Source organism: Cervus canadensis, chromosome 22, assembly GCF_019320065.1.
Source record: "Cervus canadensis isolate Bull #8, Minnesota chromosome 22, ASM1932006v1, whole genome shotgun sequence".
In the NCBI taxonomy this organism is placed as follows: Eukaryota; Metazoa; Chordata; class Mammalia; order Artiodactyla; family Cervidae; genus Cervus; species Cervus canadensis.
Genome location: NC_057407.1, coordinates 9,279,489 through 9,293,407, shown reverse-complemented (window position 1 = coordinate 9,293,407; position 13,919 = coordinate 9,279,489). Strand labels below are relative to the sequence as shown.

At 62.0% G+C, this 13,919-nt stretch overlaps 1 protein-coding gene across 1 annotated transcript in view; it reads left to right on the top strand.

Moving 5' to 3' along the window:
- Window positions 1-2,063: 2,063 nt before the first annotated feature.
- The window catches only part of COL7A1 (collagen type VII alpha 1 chain), a 30,374-nt gene continuing 18,518 nt past the window's right edge, over window positions 2,064-13,919 (top strand). The window contains exons 1-39 of the mRNA XM_043443198.1: window positions 2,064-2,373; window positions 2,848-3,028; window positions 3,688-3,847; window positions 3,934-4,027; window positions 4,119-4,280; window positions 4,453-4,616; window positions 4,699-4,828; window positions 4,931-5,047; window positions 5,153-5,299; window positions 5,387-5,503; window positions 5,578-5,727; window positions 5,827-5,949; window positions 6,592-6,735; window positions 6,823-6,948; window positions 7,055-7,198; window positions 7,772-7,891; window positions 8,053-8,196; window positions 8,554-8,679; window positions 8,780-8,926; window positions 9,143-9,265; window positions 9,627-9,773; window positions 9,997-10,131; window positions 10,217-10,363; window positions 10,445-10,581; window positions 10,831-10,957; window positions 11,043-11,189; window positions 11,276-11,448; window positions 11,547-11,582; window positions 11,668-11,694; window positions 11,789-11,833; window positions 11,907-11,969; window positions 12,424-12,495; window positions 12,591-12,626; window positions 12,771-12,806; window positions 12,989-13,060; window positions 13,159-13,236; window positions 13,483-13,509; window positions 13,591-13,644; window positions 13,780-13,842. Coding sequence (XP_043299133.1) covers window positions 2,289-2,373; window positions 2,848-3,028; window positions 3,688-3,847; window positions 3,934-4,027; window positions 4,119-4,280; window positions 4,453-4,616; window positions 4,699-4,828; window positions 4,931-5,047; window positions 5,153-5,299; window positions 5,387-5,503; window positions 5,578-5,727; window positions 5,827-5,949; window positions 6,592-6,735; window positions 6,823-6,948; window positions 7,055-7,198; window positions 7,772-7,891; window positions 8,053-8,196; window positions 8,554-8,679; window positions 8,780-8,926; window positions 9,143-9,265; window positions 9,627-9,773; window positions 9,997-10,131; window positions 10,217-10,363; window positions 10,445-10,581; window positions 10,831-10,957; window positions 11,043-11,189; window positions 11,276-11,448; window positions 11,547-11,582; window positions 11,668-11,694; window positions 11,789-11,833; window positions 11,907-11,969; window positions 12,424-12,495; window positions 12,591-12,626; window positions 12,771-12,806; window positions 12,989-13,060; window positions 13,159-13,236; window positions 13,483-13,509; window positions 13,591-13,644; window positions 13,780-13,842 — 4,326 coding nt within the window. The 5' untranslated portion in view covers window positions 2,064-2,288. The remainder of the gene's footprint in view (window positions 2,374-2,847; window positions 3,029-3,687; window positions 3,848-3,933; window positions 4,028-4,118; window positions 4,281-4,452; window positions 4,617-4,698; window positions 4,829-4,930; window positions 5,048-5,152; window positions 5,300-5,386; window positions 5,504-5,577; window positions 5,728-5,826; window positions 5,950-6,591; window positions 6,736-6,822; window positions 6,949-7,054; window positions 7,199-7,771; window positions 7,892-8,052; window positions 8,197-8,553; window positions 8,680-8,779; window positions 8,927-9,142; window positions 9,266-9,626; window positions 9,774-9,996; window positions 10,132-10,216; window positions 10,364-10,444; window positions 10,582-10,830; window positions 10,958-11,042; window positions 11,190-11,275; window positions 11,449-11,546; window positions 11,583-11,667; window positions 11,695-11,788; window positions 11,834-11,906; window positions 11,970-12,423; window positions 12,496-12,590; window positions 12,627-12,770; window positions 12,807-12,988; window positions 13,061-13,158; window positions 13,237-13,482; window positions 13,510-13,590; window positions 13,645-13,779; window positions 13,843-13,919) is intronic.

Below are 13,919 nucleotides of genomic sequence, written 5' to 3'. Positions count from 1 at the left end.
CTAGTAAGAGCGGGCGTGGGCTTCGGGGGGCACAGGCTGGACAGCATCCCCAGCAGGGCTGGGGTACCACAGAGGGGGGTGGGTTGGAGGAGGATGACCTGCCCAGCTTTGGCTGTGGCTCTGAGAAATTTGGAAGTGTCTTAAGACAGTGGGGTGTGTGGGGTGGAACCCCTGCAAAAGAGGCCCCAGTTGGAGACGTGGTGCAGAGACTGAAATAGAGAAGGAAAGTGTAGGAGGGAGAAAAAGACCTCTAGGGCCCCACTGCCCAGATGGAGGGAGCTGGTTTCTGGGGCTGGGCCCTAGGCTGTGTGCCTGCCAGGAGGCTGGAGCCAGGGGCCTCAGAGGGCCACACCCCTGCTTGTGAGCCTCCCGGGAGCACCAGACAGGCATGCGTCCTCAACCTAGCTTCCACCTCCAACAACCTCTCCTCCCAACCTTTGAGCGACTCCCTCACAGCAGGCTGCCCTTCCTTTTGGGGGGTCACTCATGGTTCTGATGGGATGAACACCCGTTCAACTGTTCCTCCAGTCTCCCCTAAAGGCTAGACCCAAACGTGTGTGTGTCTTCACTATGTACCAGCTCTGCCCTACACAGCCACCCTTCTGTGCAAGAAGGGGTAACGGTCTTGAGGCGGGGCTGCCTCTGTAATGAGAGCGTGTCTCGTTCTCTGCAGCCCTCACCTATAGGACGGAAGACGGTGATCCTTGGATGTGGCTGAGAAGACTTCCATCTTGGGGAAAGGTTCTGGGCCCTATGGATCACAGTGCTGTACCCATGATAATTTGGGGCTGTCCCTGTAGCTCCAGGGACAACAGGAACACCGGCAGTGCGGATGGTTGTCACCATGCCCAGCTCTGGCCACACCAGAGACCTCAAGCCCTAGAGGAGGTCAAAGCAGACAAGTTCAATAGACGTGCCGTCCCCATCTCTTCCCCCATTAGCCTATGGAGCCCCAGGAGAGGTTGGGGGGACCAGCGTGTTGGAAGGGGTGGAATGGCAGGGGTGAGTATAGACATAGTCTCCAGGCTTCCCAGAATCATTCAGGAGTAGCAGAAAAAAATAACAGGGCCTGCTTTTGAGAGTGGCTCTCTGCCTCGGCATCACCCCCTATAATGAACACAAATGCATATGCAAAGAGGGTCTCTGGCCTGCGGGTGTGTTAGGGGACTGTCCATGATCACAGAACCTGCAGGAGACAGATGGGAAGTCAGCCTGGTTAAGGGGAGAGAAGCGGGGTGAAGGTAGTCATGAAGGTGGACACTACAGGTGGAGCAAGAAAGGGGGGAGGCCCAAGATGACCTCTGGGCCTGGCGGAGGTGATGGGTGGACGGGAGTCTCAGAATGTGTGGTAGGGGGCCTGGCTGGAGCAGGTCAGGCCCACCAGTGGGGGTGGAGGCAGGAGGGGATGGATTCCTGAGAGAGGAGCTGTCACTGTGGGTGGTCCACCCTCCACACATGGATAGCCCCTCCCTGCCGCACAGCTGGATGGCATCTGCCTGGGCATAGCCGGCGATGCGGATGCGGGACACTGGGATGGACACGTATGCACAAGCACAACACACATTCTCTCCTGGCTTCCCCCTCCACGGGGGGGCGGACATGACGTGTCCAGCGGTGGACACGACGAAGACCAGCCTGAGTCCCTCGTTTGCTGTTGCAGGGATCAGGGTGGGAACAGGAGACCCACCAGACAGGGATGGCTGAATCAGAGGAGAGGCCGGCGGGACTCACCGCCCGAGGGCTGTCTGGGTGCCCCTGTGGGGGGGTGGTGAGTCATCTCCAGCTGCAGCTCCCCCCACCCCACCCCACCCCACCCCAACATCCTGCTGCGTCTTTGGTCCCCAAGAACCTCTCTGGAGTCTGGTCTCCAGCAGTCACTTCTGGGCTGTTTGACGTAAAGCAGTCAAGATCCCTGACCCTACACGGGGTGGCGGGGTCTCCCTCAACCTCTCTCTTGTAGAGAACCTCCCAGGGGAATCCCAGAAGCCACCAGCGGTGGGGGGCTTTACACTTAAATGGAGCCTGATTGTCGCGGGGAGGGGTAGCAGGGGCGGCGACCTCTGGGACGATGGGTGGGGGCGGGCCGCCTGGGTCCCCGCCCGCCGCTCCGCCCCCCTGGGATCAGGGACTTTTCTCTGCTGTGGCGGCGGGACTGCGGCGCGTCTGGCTACGGGAGCCTCGGACCGGCAGGCAAGACCGGGACTGGGGGTGGGAGAGCGCCGGCCTCAGACCCGCCGAGGCCGAGGGACAGAGGCGGGAGTCCTGGCTGCCCATCTCCCTCACCGAGGATGAGGCTGCGGCTCCTGGTGGCTGCGCTCTGCGCCGGGATCCTGGCAGGGGCGCCCCGAGTGTGGGCCCAGGCCAGGGAGAGAGGTGGGTACGGCAGGGAAGGACCCCATCCAGGGCACTGCACCTTGTCACCCGGCTCCACTCGGCCTTCATCCTAGAGCCCGCCTCCCACCCACTGCAAATCCGCGCGCATTTCTCCTAACTCTCGCCTGGACTCCCCAAACCCTCCGCAACCCATGCTGCGTCTCCCCAACTGCATCCAGTTGTGCTTGGGTCCCCTACCCCTATGACAGCCTGTGCTGGTCCCCGGAGGCCAACCTCAGTCCCTGATTCACGCCCGCACCGGAGACTCTGCCTCCCCACCAATCCTCCGCGGGAGAGTCCGCTCCGGGCTCCACCTCTGCTCCCTCCACCGCTCCCAGGCCCAAGCCAGCCTGGGCCGGTTTGCATAGTGGATGAGGCCCACCCCACCCCCCTCCCCAGCCCCAGGGGACCACTGTGAGGGGAGGGCGTAGGTGGGCTCCAGGAGGAAACCCTGATGACTCTTGCCGGCCACAGTGAGCTGCACGCGCCTCTACGCCGCTGACATCGTATTCCTACTTGATGGCTCCTCGTCCATCGGCCGAAGCAACTTCCGCGAAGTGCGGGGTTTCCTTGAGGGGCTGGTGCTGCCCTTCTCCGGGGCAGCGGGGGCTCAGGGTGTACGCTTCGCCGCCGTGCAGTACAGCGACGACCCACGGTCAGTGGACCCCCACAACTGCACCCACCAGGACCCCTCCCCCAGTCAGAAGCAGAGAGCTCCACGTCCGTGGGTCAGGTTTTAGGGAACCCAGAGGGTCCCCTCCTTCCACCCGCCAAGGCATCCTTTTAAGAAGCAGGGATCTCCCAGGTGGAGCCCTGACACCTGAGACCCCCCTCCCCACCAGCGTCCTGCCAAAGTCAGGGGCTGTGTTTTCTGATCTGGAGATGGAGAGCCTGGGAGGGGGGCACCAGGGGCTTGAGAAGGCCTGGGTCTGCTGGACTCCCCATGTTCTAGCCTGCTGATGCCTGGCAGCCTCTCACTCAGCAGAGGGCCTCCCTGTCTGGCCAGGGTCCACCTCCCTACAACTGGGCCCTTCCTCCTACCGTTATTTAATTAAACAGACATCCCGGCCCCTGAGCCTGGGAGCCCCACGGGGGCCAGGCCTGCTCAAGCCCAGCCACAGGCAGGACACAGAGAGGTACCTAATGCCTTTGTTAGCTTGGGAGCTTCAGAGATGGGGGGAATCACAGAAGCACAGAACCGAGAGGACCGTCAAGGGGGCCTGATAACTCACCACCCTCACCCTAGAGACCTCTGAGAGGCCAAGGCCAGAAAAAGTTCTTGTCCCTAGCCTGCTGCCACCCGCCTCCCCGCAGGACAGAATTTGACCTGGATGCGCTTGGCTCAGGAGGAGATGTGATCCGTGCCATCCGAGAGCTCAGCTACAAGGGGGGCAACACACGCACAGGGGCCGCGATCCTCCACGTGGCTGACCGTGTCTTCCTGCCCCAGCTGGCCCGACCCGGTGTCCCCAAGGTGACCTCTCACCCTACCCTGCCTTCCACGGTGATCCCACGTGAAGGGTCTGAGGCAGTCCTGACGTGACCCTCCCCCTGCCCCAGGTCTGTATCCTCATCACAGATGGGAAGTCCCAGGACATGGTGGACACAGCTGCCCAGAGGTTGAAGGGGCAGGGAGTCAAGCTGTTCGCTGTGGGTGAGCACCAGGCTGGGGTGATGGGTCAGCTGGGGCAGGGGCAAGTCAGAGGGCATGTGGGCAGCTGAGCCCTGACCGGGCGTCACCTCAGGCATCAAGAATGCAGACCCCGAGGAGCTGAAGCGAATCGCCTCACAGCCGACCAGCGATTTCTTCTTCTTCGTCAATGACTTCAGCATCTTGAGGACGCTCCTGCCTCTGGTTTCCCGGAGGGTGTGCACAACTGCGGGTGGTGTGCCCGTGACCCTGCCCCGTGAGTTCCCGCTCACCCTGGGTGCCCTGACCTGAACCCCGACCCAAACCCCAACTTGGCAGTGCCAATTCCATCCCATGTGCTCCTAACCTTTGACCCTGGTGCTGACCCTGCACCCTTTGTGCTGACCGCTGATTCTCTTGCCTGGTTGCCTGACTGCCCCCTTCCCCAGCCGATGACTCGACCTCTGGTCCACGAGACCTGCTGCTGTCTGAGCCAGGCAGTCAGTCCTTGAGAGTCCAGTGGACAGCGGCCAGCGGCCCTGTGACTGGCTACAAGGTCCAGTACGCCCCCCTGACAGGGCTGGGACAGCCACTGCCGAGCGAGCGGCGGGAGGTAAGGTTGTCGGCAGTGGCAGGTGGAGGGCTGGGGGCTTAGCCGGGCACGATGGAGTGACCTCTGACCCTGGGCATCACAGGTGAGCGTCCCAGCTGGTGAGACCAGTGTGCGGCTGCAGGGTCTCCGGCCACTGACTGAGTACCAAGTGACGGTTGTCGCCCTCTACGCCAACAGCATTGGGGAGGCCGTGAGCGGGACCGCTAGGACCAGTGAGCAGTTTTGCTAACCTCTGACCTCACTCGCCCAACTACCCATCCCTGTAACCCTTCTCCACTCTGGAGCCACTAATCCCTGATGGGACCTTCCCCTAGCTGCTCTGGAGGGGCCGGAAGTGACCATCCAGAACACCACAGCCCACAGCCTCCTGGTGGCCTGGAGGGGTCTGCCAGGTGCCACTGGCTACCGGGTGACGTGGCGGGTCGTCAGGGGTGAGTGAGAAGTGCTGTGGGTGGAAGGGAGTCCCTGCGCCTCAGACGGGACGGTGGGGTCCTGAGTCTGCAAGACCCACTGACCCTTCCGTGCCCCCCGGGCAGGTGGGGCCACGCAGCAGCAGGAGCTGGGCCCTGGGCAGGGGTCAGTGTTGCTGCGGGACCTGCAGCCTGGCACCGACTATGAGGTGACCGTGAGCGCCCTGCTTGGCCGGAGCGTGGGGCCGGCCACCTCCCTGACTGCCCGCACTGGTGAGAGGGCTGGGTGCTTCCTTCAGGCTGGGTGGGCACGCTTGGCCGGGCACAGAGGACCACTGACATCCCACGTGCCCCAAGCAGACACGTCCGTCGAGCAGACCCTGCGTCCTCTCATCCTGGGCCCCACGTCCATCCTCCTCTCCTGGGATCTGGTGCCTGAGGCCCGTGGCTACCGGCTGGAGTGGCGGCGTGAGAGTGGTCTGTGCAGGAGGCCGGGGTGGGCAGGTGGGGTAGAGGCCTGGCTTGGCTGGCCTAACCCCGTCCTTCTGCAGGCCTCGAGGTGCCACAGAAGGTGCTGCTGCCCTCTGACGTGACCCGCTACCAGTTGGATGGGCTGCAGCCGGGCACCGAGTACCGCCTCACGCTCTACACGCTGCTAGAGGGCCGCGAGGTGGCCACCCCGGCAACTGTGGTCCCCACCGGTGAGGGCCCCCGTGGGCCTGGTCAGGTGGGCGGGGAAGGGACAGGGCGGGGGGGATGTCCCAGGCCACCTCTGACGCTGTGCTCTCTCACTGGTCCAGAGCTGCCCGTGGGCCCTGTCACAGACCTCCAGGCCACCGAGCTGCCTGGGCAGCGCGTGCGAGTGTCCTGGACCCCAGTTCCCAGCGCCACCGAGTATCGCATCACCGTGCGCAGCACCCAGGGTGAGGCAGACGCCGCCAGACCCGTACAGACACTGAAGTTCCCGCCCTCGGGGTCTGACTGCACCCTTACCACATCCCTTTCCTCTCCTGGGTCTCTACAGCCTCCTCCTGTCTCCTTGCCCATCCATCTCCCAAGAAGGCCCTGAAGCCAGACCTGTCACGGGGCCTTTCTGTCCCCTGCCCTGTCCCAGACTATCTCTGCACCTGGATCTGTCTCCACTCCCCTCCCCACATCCCTGACCATGGCTTTCACCTTCTCCACCACCACGAGCTCAACCCCTGCCCTTCTGTAAGCTTAGCTGGGACCACGGTCCTCCAATGCCCCCGTCCAGCATTGACTCCACATCACTATTAATGACCTGTCAGCTCACATCGCCATCCACCAACTTCTGCCATCCTGCATCTTATGTCCCTGTCTGCTCACTCCCATCACTGTCGCCATTCATCACAGGCCCGTTTTCCTGTGTCGCTGTCCCTCGTGACTCCTTTTATCCCCTGCCCTTATGCCTCACCCTTTTCTGTCCCATGTCCCATCCCTCGCTGACCCTTTTCATCCTGTATCTCTGTCCATCACTGACCGCCTTCATCCCCCGCCCCCATCCCTCACTGACCCCTGCCTGCCCGTCCTACCTTCTCTCGTAGGGGTTGAGCGGAGCCTGGTGCTTCCTGGGAGTCAGACGGCCTTTGACTTGGATGACGTCCGGGCTGGGCTCAGCTACACGGTGCGGGTGTCAGCGCGAGTAGGCAGCCGGGAGGGCGCTGCCAGCGTCCTCACTGTCCGCCGGGGTGAGCGCGGCACGTGATGGGGGGACAGCTGCCTGACTCACCCTGGGGTCCTGGTTTTGATCCCTGACCTCTGTCTTTAACTCCCAGAGCCAGAAGCCCCACTGGCCATCCCAGGGCTGCGGGTTGTGGCATCGGACGCAACGCGAGTGAGGGTGGCCTGGGGACCGGTTCCCGGAGCCAGCGGATTTCGGATTAGCTGGAGGACGGATAATGGTCAGTGGGGGGTGTGTGGGAGGGCTGTTGGGGGCGGGGGACGATCAGCTATGGGGGACCTGAGGGCAGGCAGGAGCCATGTGCCAGCACTTCCCTCTGACACTAGGTCTGGAGTCCAGCCAGACAGTCCCCTCAGACTCTACCGCCACCGACATCGTGGGGCTGAGGCCTGGGACCTCCTACCAGGTGGCTGTGTCGGCGCTGCGAGGAAGAGAGGAGGGCCCTCCCGCAGTCATCGTGGCTCGAACTGGTCAGGGCCTGACCCGGCCCCTTGGCGCTCTCTCTCCAGTGCTCTGTCAGACCCCCATGGCTTCCCTCTCAGACCCTTGCTTCTCCACAGAACTCCAGTCTCCAGCTTTAGATCCCCACTGCCTCCTCCCCCAGAGGCCCTGCTTCCCCCTTCAGTCTCCCGTGGCTCCCCCGAAGTCCCTGCCTTCTTCAGATTCCTCTGCCTCTCCCCCAACACCCCACTCTTCTTGCCCCTCACCTCTCAGACCCCATTGCCTGTTTTCTGCCGGCCCTGACCCTCCTCTTAGACTTGTACACTTTCTACTCCTAATACCTCCACCAGAACCCTATTACCTTCTCTGCCAGATGCTCTGGTCTCGCAGATTCCTGTCCCCTGCCGCCTCAGATTTCCACTGTCCCTTCTGTCTGAACCCCCTTCTTCCCCACCTGACCCACCCACTCCCTTCTGCTGTCAAATCCTTGCCTCCGGTTAGACTCCCATGCCTTTCCTGTAGTAGATAGATACCCAACACCTCCCCCATCAGACCCCCCGCTGCCTCTTCCATCAGACTCCCCCATTGCCTCTCCCCTCCAGATCCCCTGGGCCCAGTGAGATCGGTCCGTGTGACTCGAGTCAGCAGCTCATCTGTCACCATCACCTGGAACAGGGTTCCTGGTGCCGCAGGGTACAGGGTCTCCTGGCGCTCAGGCCGAGGTGGGGACCAGGGATTTGGGAAAGGACCACAGGTTTGGGAGGTTGTGTGTAGGGGGCAGGTCTGGGTGGAATGGGAGCAGGGGGTTTCTTAAGGGGTGCAGGTGAGACATCGGGGGTCAGAGTCAGGATAGTCCTAGAGCTACCTTCATCCTCACTCCCAGGCCCAGAGAAATCCCAGTTGGTTTCTGGGGAGGCCACGGTGGCCGAGCTGGATGGACTGGAGCCAGATACTGAGTACACCGTGCGTGTGTGGGCCCGTGTGGCTGGTGTGGACGGGACGCCTGCCTCTGTGGTTGTGAGAACTGGTAAGTGGCCCCTGGCCAGCTGCTGACCACATGTCACTGACTGGCCTGTTCTCTGTGTATTCCTGGCTGCTCCAGCTGCCCGCTCCTTCACTGATCCTCCCGTGACTTCTCTTCCCACACTGACCTACCCTACCCTGACTAGAAGTCCATGCATAGTGACCTCCTGGCTGCTCCACACTGCCCACTCCGAGGCACTGATCTCCTCCCTCTCAGCAGTTACCTACACTGACCTGCCACACTCACCTCACACTGAGCTTCAGACAGACCTTCCTGCCTTGAGGAAGGTCTCAATGCCTGTTCTGCCACCCTCTTCTCTGCCAGCTCTCCAGTGACCCCTTGCCCTGCCTCTGCCCCCAGACCCTCAGCCCGTGGGCAGTGTGTCGAAGCTGCAGATCCTTAATGCTTCCAGTGACGTTCTGCGGGTCACCTGGGTGGGGGTCACTGGAGCCACAGCCTACAGACTGGCCTGGGGCCGGAGCGAGGGTATGGTTCCCTGCCCCTGCCCTTGCCCTTCCTGGCTGGGATTGCCCCCTCTGGCCTGCCCCCTCTAACTCTGACTGCTACCCTATGCTCACCTGGCCAGGTGGCCCCACAAGACAGCAGATTCTCCCAGGAAACACGGACTCCGCAGAAATACGGGGCCTCGAAGGCGGAGTCAGTTATTCAGTGAGAGTGACCGCCCTCGTAGGGGACCGCGAGGGCGCGCCGGTCTCCATAGTCGTCACCACCCGTAGGCAGAGCTCGGGCTGGGGCGAGCCTTGGCTGCTGCCTCCATGGCTTGGGGGCGGGGCTTGTGCTCGGGAATGGAAAAGGGGCCAGGGATTGGTCGTCGTGAACCTGTGGGGGCGGGGTCTTGGGGGGGCGGTGCGCCTTCCAGGGTTGGCCTGGGATTGGCACAGAGGGGGAGGGGAGGAGCCTCCCTGATGGGCGTGCTTTTTTTCTCTAGCTCCTGAGGCTCCTCCAGCACTGGAGACACTTCGTGTGGTGCAGCGAGGGGAGCACTCGCTGAGGCTGCAGTGGCAGCCGGTGCCTGGGGCACGCGGCTTCCGTCTGCGTTGGCGACCTGAGGGTGAGAGGTACCCCCGGTGAGGGGGTGGGGGAGTTAGGGATCGGGGGGGAGGGGCTGGGAGTGGGGTCCCGTGAAATCCGTGAGGATGGGTACGGATTGTCAGTGGGGTCTGTGGGATTGCTGAAGGTACCTGGGATCAGTCACTTAGGTGCGTGCGATCAGGGAGGGTCATTCAGGCAGAGTCAGCGAGAATGAGGATCACAGTCAGGAGGTAGACCCCATTGGCAGAGTCAGTCAGTGAGGCTGGCGGGGGTCATGGTCAGTAAGGTAGGTGAGGGTCAGTGAGGTGGACGTGCCCATTAATGCCAGCCTGTAGCATCCTCCTACATGCCCCCGACCTCCACTCTCACGCCTGTCCCAGGTGGCCAGGAACAGTCCCGAGTCCTGGGGCCTGAAGTCAGCAGCTATGACCTGGATGGGCTGGAGCCAGCAACCCACTACCGCATATGGCTGAGTGTCTTGGGGACAGCTGGAGAAGGGCCCCCCTCGGAAGTGACTGCATACACTGGTATGCTCCTACCTTTACTGATGACCTACCCTGACTTCCTGCACCCCATGACCCTGAGTGACTCCTCCTGTAGCCCCCTCTACCATTCTTAACCTGGGGTGATCCCAGCATGTCTTCTGGTGACACTTCCTTCACTACGCTGAATCTACCCCAGGGTCTCCTTAGATCTCTCTGGGATCTCAGGACACAGGCTCTGATCCCTGGTCTTTGATTCCTCCTCCAGAGTCACCTCGTGTCCCAAGCACTCAGCTGCGTGTGGTGGACACATCAGTCGACTCAGTGACTCTGGCCTGGACCCCAGTGTCTGGGGTATCCAGCTACATCCTATCCTGGCGGCCTCTCAGAGGCCCTGGCCAAGGTGAAGGGGAGGCCTGGGTTGGGGCAGGTTGGCAGCGGGGGCTCCATGGAAGGCGTCCTGTTTAATGGAGCTTTGTCCTCCGCAGAACTGCCTGGGGCCTCACAGACACTTCCGGGGACCTCAAATTCCCAGCGGGTGACAGGCCTAGAGCTGGGCACCTCCTACCTCTTCTCCCTAACTCCTGTCCGGGATGGTGTACGGGGTCCTGAGACCTCCATCACACAGAGCCCAGGTAGGGTAGGCACCGCAGGAGGGGCCACAAGGGTAGCTCGAGGGGCTGAGTTCCTTGGTAACTCAGCCCCCTTGCCTGCAGCGTGTCCCCGTGGCCTGATGGATGTGGCGTTCCTGGTGCATGCCACTCGAGACAATGCTCATCGCTCGGAGGCTGTGAAGCGAGCCCTGGAGCACCTGGTGTCTGCACTCGGGCCTCTCGGGCCACAGGCCGTCCAGGTTTGACCCCAGAGGCAGCCAGACTCCGGCCTGTCTCTGCCCACCCCTGGCCCCCACACCATTTTCCTGTCCTGCCAGCGGTCCAGGTTTTCTCACAGCCCTTCCGCAGGCTCCAGATTGCCTCACTAGCTGGCTGGCTCTGTATCCTGCCATCACCGCTGACACGTTGGGCGCTGTGTCTCCCCCAGGCTCTGTGTCCCCTCTTCCTCTGGGTCATCCTCTCCAGGCTCTGTGTTCTGCCCGCCCTAGGTCGGCCTCTTGTCCTACAGTCACCGGCCCTCCCCACTGTTGTCGCTGAACAGCTCCCATGACCTTGGCATCATCCTGCAGAAGATCCGTGACATCCCCTACACGGACCCAAGTGGGAACAACCTGGGTAAGGACTCCAGTGGACATGGACTCTTGGGGCTCTCTCTTGGGGAGCTCGGTGCCCCTGGGTTCCGACATGTCCTTTCTCCCAGGCACAGCCGTGGTTACAGCCCACAGATACCTGCTGGCACCAGATGCACCTGGACGCCGCCGGCATGTGCCAGGGGTGATGGTTCTCCTGGTGGATGAGCCCTTGAGAGGTGACATCTTCAACTCTATCCGTGAGGCCCAAGCTGCTGGTGAGGAGCAAGGCTGGTGGGAATGGGAGCTGGGAGCAGCCTTGGCCCCGGCAGGGTCCTCATGCAGGCTGCTGGACCTTTCTTAGGGCTCAAAGTGATGATGCTGGGGCTGGCGGGAGCTGACCCAGAGCAGCTGCGTCGCTTGGTGCCTGGCATGGACCCTTCCCAATCCTTCTTTGCTGTGGATGATGGGCCGAGCTTGGAGCGGGCCGTCAGTAGTCTGGCAGCAGCCCTGTGTCAGACAGCCTTGACCACGCAGGTTTGGAAGGGGCCTCTGGGGGACTAGGTGGTAGAGAAGAGTGGGTCTGGGGGCTCTTGGAGGAACTGCCTGACCTCAAGGAGACCCTGTATCCACAGCCACAGCCAGAACCTTGCTCAGTGTATTGTCCAAAGGTGAGTGTCCAGGGTTGAGAGTATGAGTGAGGGCCACTCCTGGGGCAAGCCGCTCTGACCCTCCACCCGACTTGTCTTTCCCCAGGGCCAGAAGGGGGAACCCGGACAGATGGTGAGTGGCTCTGATGGGGGGTAGAGAATGGGTTGGGGGGCTCAGTGGGGCAGGGGGAGGTCAGCAGCAGAGGACTCATGATCACCTTTCCTAGGGCCTGAAAGGACAAACCGGGCCTCCTGGCCCCCCCGGCCTCCCGGTGAGTGCCTCCCCACACCTGTCATCTGCACCCCAAGTAGCAGAGTGTCCCCTCACCTGCTCTCTCCTCGCAGGGCAGGATTGGTGTTCCTGGCCCCCAAGGACCTCCTGGAAGTGCCTCTGCGAAGGGCGAGAGGGTGAGTGTAGAGACCACTGAGGTTCCCCTAAGACAATCCTCGAAGCTTCCTCAGGTTTTTAGAAGAGAGAGTGAAAAAACAGAGTTAGAAACACAGAGTATTTCTGGAAGCCTAAGTGAATGTGATAGGCCGCGGCAGAGACTTTGGGGAGTCTCTGCCCAAAGTCTCTGAAGTGGAGGGAGCCGGTGGGGTTTCAAGGTCCCCTGGAGAAACTGGGCGGAAGTTCTAAGTCCTCGAGGCATGGGAGGCCCTGGCCTCATCACTGCCCCTGTGCCTGGGCTTTGGCTCCATGCAGCTCAGGGGCAGTATCTTGGCCCCACGGCTTCCCCCCCCAACAGCACTTGGGCCTGTGGGGTGAGGGGTCCAGGTGAAGAAGAGTCAGTCAGCACTCCTCCAGCGAACCAGGGGCACCGAGGGAGGGTCCCTTCCTGCTCTGACCTCTTTGCCTCCTTAGGGCTTCCCTGGGGCAGATGGGCCTCCCGGCAGCCCTGGCCGCCCTGGGACTCCTGGAGCCCCTGGTCCGAAGGTGAGCAAGCCTTGCCCTCGCAGTTCACATGGTGGGACGCTTTGCTTGAGTGGGTGGGGTGGTCTGACTGCTCTGACTCTGGCTTCCATTTACAGGGCTCCCCAGGGTGGGCCGGCCCTCGTGGAGAACCAGTAAGTTGCTCTCCCTCTCAGCGTCTTCCCAGAGCTCTTTCTGCGGGGTGGGGACCTGGGGTGGTGGAGCGGGATTGGCCTGTGGGGGCCCAAACTGAAACGCACTGAGATCAGACATCACCCTTTGTTCTGTTTTGTCCTCAGGGAGAGCGAGGACCTCGAGGGCCAAAGGGGGAGCCGGTAGGTGAAGGATGGAGGGCAGGGAACCAAGCTGGATGTCCCAGGGAGGAGCAGAGTTGACCCCCAGCCCGACACTGTGCAGGGCCTAAGGCATCATGAGGAATAGCTGGGGACCTCTGGGGGCTTCTCCCACCTCAGGGTTCCCACACCCTGAATCAAGCCTGCTGTCCTCTGTCCTGCAGGGAGAGCCTGGACAAGTCATTGGAGGCGAGGGCCCAGGGCTTCCTGGGCAGAAAGGGGACCCTGGACCTCCAGTAAGTTCTAGAGTATGGTGGAGGGGGAGAATCTATGGGGGAGTGGGAGAGAATGGGGGTCTATGGGGTTATGCTTTATACTTTGTCTCTTCCATCAGGGTCCCCCTGGATCTCGTGGGCCATTGGGAGACCCAGGACCCCGGGGTCCCCCAGGATTTCCTGGAACAGCTGTGAAGGTGACAGTATGACCACCAAATGGTCTCATCACCTCCATGTGATCCAGTGACCTGGTGACCTCCTTTGAACCCACACTACCCCTACTGGTCACTCTGAGCCCATATGACCTCTTGACCACCCCGCATCCATGACTCCTCAGTTCCTCCATGACCTTTGTAATCCAGTTTCACCCCAAGACCCCCATTCCTCCTGGGATCTTGGGAAGTGGAGGTATAGAGGGTCAAGGGTCATGATCTCTCTTCCAGGGTGAGAAAGGCGATCGTGGGGAGCGGGTAAGTAAGGGGCAAGTTAGGCTGGGGGTGGCGTGGAACCTGATTCCCCCGACCATCCCCTGACCTGCTGTTCTTTCCCAGGGCCCCCCTGGACCAGGTGACGGCACTGCTGCTCTGGGCGAGCCTGGGCTGCCGGTGAGGGAGCTTTGAGGCTCTGCTGGGGACCCTGGGGGCCATGCTCCGGGTGTGGATAGGGGGCTCTGCTGGGGCAGTGGGGTGGGATGCTGGGCCTCAGTTTGTGGCTCTCAGTTTTTGCTCACTTCCTCCTAGGGTCTTCCTGGAAGCCCCGGACCCCAAGGCTCAGATGGCCCCCCTGGAGAGAAAGGAGAAAAGGTGGGAGACCTGACCTCTTGGTGTCCCAGTTCTCAGGTAGAGGGAGGCGTCTGGATACAGGGAGCAGGGTCTTTTAC